Below are 7,064 nucleotides of genomic sequence, written 5' to 3'. Positions count from 1 at the left end.
AATAGGCTAGGAATCAGATCCTAAGTAGTCAATGGTTCCCAAGAATCCAACTCCGTAAATATTGTCTCACATTGAGCCTATTTAATTCGGCCCTCAAATATCTTTAGGTCAATACCGACGGCACAAATACGTGTAGGTTATATAAACATTATTCCGTCTGACGATCGACCATTTGGAAAGAAAACTAAGCAGAGGACAGCCGCAAGTTGTAACACTGATAGAATTGCTGAAATGTATGCAGTAACAAGACTCAATCATGTGACTTAATGAATCAAAGTATATATTTTTAAAGAAATACTTATGCGAACCTTCGGTCATGCGAAATAACTACGGGTGCCGCTTAAGAAGTCAAAAATAAATGAGGAATGCCGTAATTCAAGAGTTTGCATTTTCTGACCACAACAATGTTATTGTTATAAATAACGGTTTATTTACAATAAATAATATTTACTTCACTCTAACTTAGAATGAGAACAACGGAAACGATAAAAGTTGAATCTTTGTTATTTTGCACTTGGTCAGTATAAATAACTTTTACAATGACAGAATGGTGCAGTTGCGGTTTGAGGATCGAAGTGAATATAACAAATAAACCATCACAAGTGTTAAATCTAATTTTGTATTTAAACCAGTCAATGAATAAAGACGTTTTTGAGTTTTAATTTTTTTTTAAAGGTGCGGTTATTAAAAAAAAAACGTAATTTTAAAAAGAAAAAAAAACGCGCAAATAATAAAAAAGTGAACAAATTAAAAATACCGACTCTAAGTCCCCTTAACTCTCTAAACAAATAAATCACGTGTTGTTTAGACGCATCATTATCTTATTGCCATGACAATGTTTTGTAAACGAGTTTATCGATGTAAACAAATTTTAAGTAATTCCGTACTATGGACCAGTGGGAGTTATTTTTAGAGTTCCAGTGTTTCATTGAGTTCAGTCATCAGGTAACTGCTGACCAGCCAGTTACAGTGCGGACGAATAATAACCAAGGATGAACTTGAAATATTCCGTACGTTTTCCTTTAATTATATTAAAGCGTCAATTTTAATTAGGTCGCCCTCTAAGTTCTGTTTGTTCTTTTTAATATTCATGAAGTTTCGCGCTGTTTCGATGTCATAACTTTTGTTACGTGTTAAATAATTTGTGTTGCTTTTTAGGAGATTAAGTGTTGTTTAGTTCTTAATTTTATGTTTTTTTGTGGGAGTGTGAGTGTGATGTGCCTGCCTTCTTGGTTATAGTTTTTAGTAATTTTAATGTGTGATAATGAATAATTTGGTTTCTTATAGTAAAATATAAGTAACAGTGCAATGTGCTTTTAATAAAAACAAATAACGTACTTTGATAATTTAATAATGTTCTGGAGATTTTTTCCCCAATTTGAATTTTATGATGTGTTACCTATTGAGATTTAACTATATTTTTCTCAATAAGAGTCCAAAAACACTCCCTTTTGGTAATACAAATAGATTTCTTTAAAATTGCTACTTAAATTCCCACAAATTGTAAAGAATGTGTCTTAAAGGGTATCAAAGGTTTCAGTAAAATTTTATGTTAGAACCAGGTGTTCGCATGTTTGTCTGATGACTTGAATAAGACTGGGTTTTTCGAGAACCTTTTTCTTAGTACCAAAAGATATTAGCCGTTAGACTTATAATATAGGTATTATAGAAAGAAAAAAACTTTAAATTGAAGAGAAGACAATGCTTAATTTCCTCCCATATTATAATACTCATAGTAGTAGCTTACCTTACATTTTATAGGTTTACAAGAAGTACTTGAGTTGATCAAAATTATAAGTAAAAGTCTTATTAGTAAGCGTTTTTATTACAGTTTCGTCTCTATTGGCTTATGTAGTCTGATGTACGACTCACTTCTATAATTCACGCCTTCTTCTATTTTATATTAGAGAATGTGGATTCCATTAGTTGGCTTTTTTTGCATAAACAGTACATTGAATGACAATTCACTACTTAGCTCCAATAAACCCACTAATGGAGTTTAAATCAATTTTATGTCATGTCAAGAAAGACGCTTACCAAATTCATAATCTTATTGCCGCGTGAAATCAACTTTACCTAATTTGGACTCTAGGGATAAAGTATTAAAGTTATTTTTTGCTTGTTTCAGGTCTGCATCGTGATCATCTTATACAGCAATGAAAACATGGTCCATTGTGATAAGGTCTATAGCATCAATGACCAAGTTTTAAGCTGTAGTGGCTGGCTCTCTACAATTATATTTAATTTCTGTAATAATACTTATAAAATAGTCAAGAGGGATACATCCTTAATGATAGGTATTTTTTTTTTTTTTATAATTAGCAAATACTGTCTGCGTGGTTTTTTTTAAATTGATATATGTAGATGAAGAGATTTTTTTTTAATGATTTAGTCACTTTAAATTATTAAAAGTTCTATTGTTATGATTTAGTCTCCTCAAATCGTTCTGTTCACATAACATACAATTAAGAAAATAATTAAATAAAAAAACAAATGCAAATCAATTTAGAAATAAAGAACATCAGAAAACATTTTTTTTGCCGTCATTGACTAAATTATTCTTACTTCTTATATTCTAGATAAAATGGCCCCAAAAGACTTACAAAAGGAGACGAACAGGCGGCGACTAGTCGACGAACAACATTGGCGGCGCGTGCGCAGACAAGTGGCCTCAGAATGTTGTCTGAGGCCGTGCACGGTAGCGGACATCATCATGTATTGTCCAAACGATGCGAAGCTCCTACAAGAGAACCCAGACATATTCGATTAAATTTAAACCCATCGTTAGTCAATTGTTTAGACGAGTATTATTATTTATAAATATTTTTAAGTGTAAATAAATTTTTGGTTAATTGTTTGTGTCTATTATTGTGTAACTAAAGAAATGAAAAATCTGTTTTTTAGTATGTCCTCTAACCTGCTCACCTTGAAACTCTATTTCTCGGGTGTGTTTTCTCTGGGAAATTGTATTATTCGGGAACTCCATCTATCCTTCGATTTTTTTGCACTGGGATCTCTCTCAAAGAGAACTTTATCACAATTTTAGGCACGAGCTTACAGGGACCTTTCGATTGAAAGTTGTCGGAATCTGAATTATGATATCTGCTATTACAAAGCTAGAAATAATTATTGGCGATCTTTAAAAATATTAAATTATGTTTTACACAAACAGCCTAAGTTTTAAGTTCGGTGGGCTGTTTCAGAACGTTTTTCCTTGAATAGTTTTCTTTTGCGACTTGAAAAGTTTTCATTCACAATTTTACTCACATCTTTTTTTTATAATCATTAATATGAAGTAAGTCCTACTTCGAAGATTGGAAATGAATCAAAGAAATCAGGAAGCAGGAAACCAGGAGTCTTAACATTTAAGGGTCCTATTATGTCATAACGTTAGGTACAAACATAGTCTTAATAAAGCCGAGAAATGTAAAAACATTTTACATTATTTATGAAGGAAAATTGCTCTAGCTAATTAGTTGATTCAGGTAAAAATATTTTCTTATTCCGTGTATGCAGACGGCGGGTCAGCATTTTCGTGGAAGAGTTTTGGCCCGAAGGAAATTAATTTACTCGTTATTTATGTGGATACAGCGTGGAATACAAATTGAATGGTACCGGATTTTTTTGCTTACCCTCCTACCTTGGTGATTATTTTCTTTAATATTTTGTACCCTGTCCTTTTGATTCGATTTTAATTTTGATGGAGTTTTGATATTTAACTGTACCTATAAATTTTTTCTTCAGTTACTCTTTGATAGATGATAGTCAAATTTACCTACTTTCGTAACTGGTGTTGCGGATTTATTTACATGTTCTTGTATTATTTTGAAAGAGGGTTTTAAGACAACTTTCTACCTATAAGCTGTAGTTATAAAATGTTAACAAGTAAAGTTTTTGTTATATTATAAAAATTGATACTTAATTATTGTTTTTGAACGAGGAAGTGAGCTCTACCAAAAATACCCCGTTAATCTTAAATCCCCTCAAATAGAACGTGTGACGTAAACCAGTATTTACGAAGCACAGAAAATGAATTAATTACTGACATATAAGATTATGATCAGAAGTCGTTCAGGTACAAACCCTTCATGTTTCATGCGAGAAAGCATTCAGATGAGAATTAGGGTGAGGATATAGTGACAACTAAATTAAAGAAACATAGTGTATGTTATACGCAATACATAAAAAATGAACATACTTAAATGAAATGAATGAAATTACCTATAAAAGGTATTTTTTTTACACTTATCAGAACTTGGGACTTTTTAAAAGCTTATAAATGTCTTCTTTGCACAGTATCCATGAAGGTGGATACATTATAGGGTCATATCAATAGTTATGTACTCGGAAATCAACATTTTCTAGCATTTCCGGGGTTTTTTGAGATCTAGTTATTTTCGTTTTCCTTTTGAATTTCGCGATTTTATCTAATGTAGCCTCCCCTTTATCTCCAATAGTCTGTATATAAGACGAAATTTCTGCGAATTATCATACATTGTGCTCCCAATAAGTTCTCATCCAACAACTAAAAGGTAAGTATTAAATTAATTTACAAATTAATATATTTTATTTAAAAAATGTCTGTTGTAATGGTACGGATATTGATTTAAAGAAACGTTCTTGTGTCGAATCTTTGATAGTCGCTACTTGAAGCAAGAAGCTAGCACGTATGACAGCCAGTTTATCTTGTGTTGCCCCTGCAGCCGGGTTGAGGAGATCAGATAGTATTTTTATGTCACGTTCATCCTAGAAGCATGTAAAAGTAAAAGGGACAAAGCTTATCAGCTCATTGCACTAAGATAATACCTGAAATGGTAGAGTACGGAACGATACGTTCCACATTGCAAGTTATCATATTTTTCAGTTCTCTTCAGAACTGTGTTCTGTTCTGTTAAAAAAAAACGGCAACCGCACTATTCGTCTTTATCTTTCTTACAGCGGTTCCAGCTTAATAAGCTCTTAAATCACTGATTTAAATGTAGAGGCTCAAGGCTGACTGAACGGATAACTGGTTACGGTCACCAAGCCAAACTCACTGAGCGCGACGTGTCGCGGTTTCGATCGCCGCGTACGAAAATCGTTGGTGTGATCCACAGATGCTTGTCCTGAGCCTGGGTGTCTTTGTGAAAGTGACTTTTGACTTCCTTTGGTTTACGATTAAAAAAAATAGAAGAAGAAGCGAGAACACACTCATCATAGTGCAAGATGAGTGTAGCATTGTCCTGCTCTAACAACAGACTTACTCTTGCGAATCCTCGGAATAAAATGTATGTTTCAGTTCTAACCATGAGGCTGGCCATCCTTTCCTGTCTTCTCGCCCTGTCGTATGTCACCGCCCAGGAGAAGCCGGTCATCCTCTGCGGACGCCAGCTCGCCAATGCAAGAGTACTGCTCTGTTTTGGAGCTGAGTACATCAGCAAAAGGTCGCGGTTGGGTAGGTTTATTGTTGTAAAGGTGTTAAAAAACTATACTATCAAATATTTAAAGTGAGAGTCGGAAGCGCGCGTCTTAAGGCAGGCTCCCTTAAATTCCATTTTTATCCTTTGGATAGGAAACCTTAAAAAAGTAACATATGAAGTTTTCTCTCTACCATATATAAGCATATTAACGATTTTGATCTGGATTGTGTACGATATAGCTTCTATTAAAAAACTCATATAAATAGACCTTATTATATATAAATATGTATTAGTATTTTATTTAAAGGTTACCTTTTTTTTAATATGCTGACCAGAAATGCATGTAATAAATATACACCGTGAAAAATAATAATCGCGCCTAGGGGTATTTTACGTCGGATACATGAACTGGGCCGCTTTTGTAAGACGACTAAAAAATCACCGTGTATATTAATGGTGAACGTCTGTTCATGGTGAAGGGCTCCTGTTGGGCCGAAACTCGACGGCAAACACGACACATGACACCGATATTTTTATAACTCAAAAGTGAAAAGTAATAAGAACCGTTATTCAAAACAGCTGACTACTTCGGAGACCAGATGAATGAGGTGGACTGGCCTTGGGGCGGTCGCCACGGCGCCCTCGCAGCCGGTCGCAACTGGTCTCGATACAAGCGCGACGGCCTGGTCGACGAGTGTTGCCACAAACCATGCACAACTGACGTCATACTCAACTACTGCTAAACAATGAACACAGAACGCCACAAGATTGTACATTTTATACGTCTATTTTATAAATTACTGACATTATTTTGAAGTAAATACAGTTTTTTTTCAACCAGCAATTTATACTTTTAATTATTGAACCTTTAAGAACCTGAGAATATTTTGATACGTCACATATTAAATCTTTATTTATCAATGCTTGGTACGGTATGAAGCTTTCGTATCAGATTTTAGAACTCCGTTTTAATATCAATTTTTAACGTCGTTTTTTTGCTGAGGAAAGATATTTTCCAATATTAATTAAAAGGACTTTCCTAGCAACCGTATATTAAAACCGATATTCACCTTAAAAACAAATATCAAAATTGTTTCATTGAAGGGCGAAATTAGTTTTTCATTTTTTTAATTCCCAATCGCGATGGAGGACAATAAAAAGCCGTGGGGTAGTAGGAATAAAAGACCGCCATTGTTGCTCCGACATTAAAAATAAAACGGCTAGCATTTGAATAGAGAATATCAATATTGGTATAATAAAGCTGGCCGTAAATATTTAAAATTTCGAACGAATGCTGGAATTTAAAATAAAAGTTTTTTTTAATTGTCGTGTTTTACTTTCCAAGGACTATTTTTTGGTTGACTGACGCGTCTGTTTAATTGAATACGTACGTGCGCCCACGTTAACATTTTTGACTAAATTTCAATAAATAACCAATACTTTTTATTACAAAGGAAAATGAACCATGTTTTAAACAATAACTTTCGTAATGCAGATTCATTGGGTCCAAAATTAGCGGTTGGGTCCGTGTAAACCGTCATTAAATTAATCACAATTATTTTAAACTTTAAGTACCTACTCACTAAGTAGGATGTATTATAGTTAGTTGACACGTAAAAACTTTTACCTAAACTAGGTTTTACCTGCATTACTCTATTAGATGTG

The 7,064-nt window shown here is 33.6% G+C and overlaps 2 protein-coding genes across 2 annotated transcripts; both read left to right on the top strand.

Moving 5' to 3' along the window:
* Nucleotides 1–710: 710 nt before the first annotated feature.
* Nucleotides 711–2,855, top strand: LOC113500855. The gene is made up of 3 exons (XM_026881756.1): nt 711–1,010; nt 2,129–2,297; nt 2,580–2,855. The coding sequence occupies exons 1-3, from the start codon at nt 993–995 to the stop codon at nt 2,768–2,770; spliced, it is 378 nt and encodes a 125-aa protein (XP_026737557.1). The 5' UTR covers nt 711–992; the 3' UTR covers nt 2,771–2,855.
* Nucleotides 2,856–3,971: 1,116 nt separating this feature from the next.
* Nucleotides 3,972–6,228, top strand: LOC113500591 (bombyxin B-2-like). The gene is made up of 2 exons (XM_026881445.1): nt 3,972–5,434; nt 5,979–6,228. Exons 1-2 carry the CDS (start codon nt 5,206–5,208, stop codon nt 6,140–6,142), a joined length of 393 nt encoding a protein of 130 aa, XP_026737246.1. The 5' UTR covers nt 3,972–5,205; the 3' UTR covers nt 6,143–6,228.
* Nucleotides 6,229–7,064: the final 836 nt, after the last annotated feature.

The sequence above is a fragment of the Trichoplusia ni genome, chromosome 14 (assembly GCF_003590095.1).
Source record: "Trichoplusia ni isolate ovarian cell line Hi5 chromosome 14, tn1, whole genome shotgun sequence".
NCBI classification, from domain to species: domain Eukaryota; kingdom Metazoa; phylum Arthropoda; class Insecta; order Lepidoptera; family Noctuidae; genus Trichoplusia; species Trichoplusia ni.
This window is presented reverse-complemented; position numbering and strand designations above follow the sequence as displayed.

Coding starts and splice junctions, on each gene's coding strand:
- LOC113500855 (XM_026881756.1), top strand. Junction 2,298..2,579: donor GGATACATCCTTAATGATAG/GTATTTTTTTTT, acceptor CTTATATTCTAG/ATAAAATGGCCCCAAAAGAC.
- LOC113500591 (XM_026881445.1), top strand. CDS start 5,206: ATGAGTGTAGCATTGTCCTGCTCTAACAACAGACTTACTCTTGCGAAT. Junction 5,435..5,978: donor CAGCAAAAGGTCGCGGTTGG/GTAGGTTTATTG, acceptor TATTCAAAACAG/CTGACTACTTCGGAGACCAG.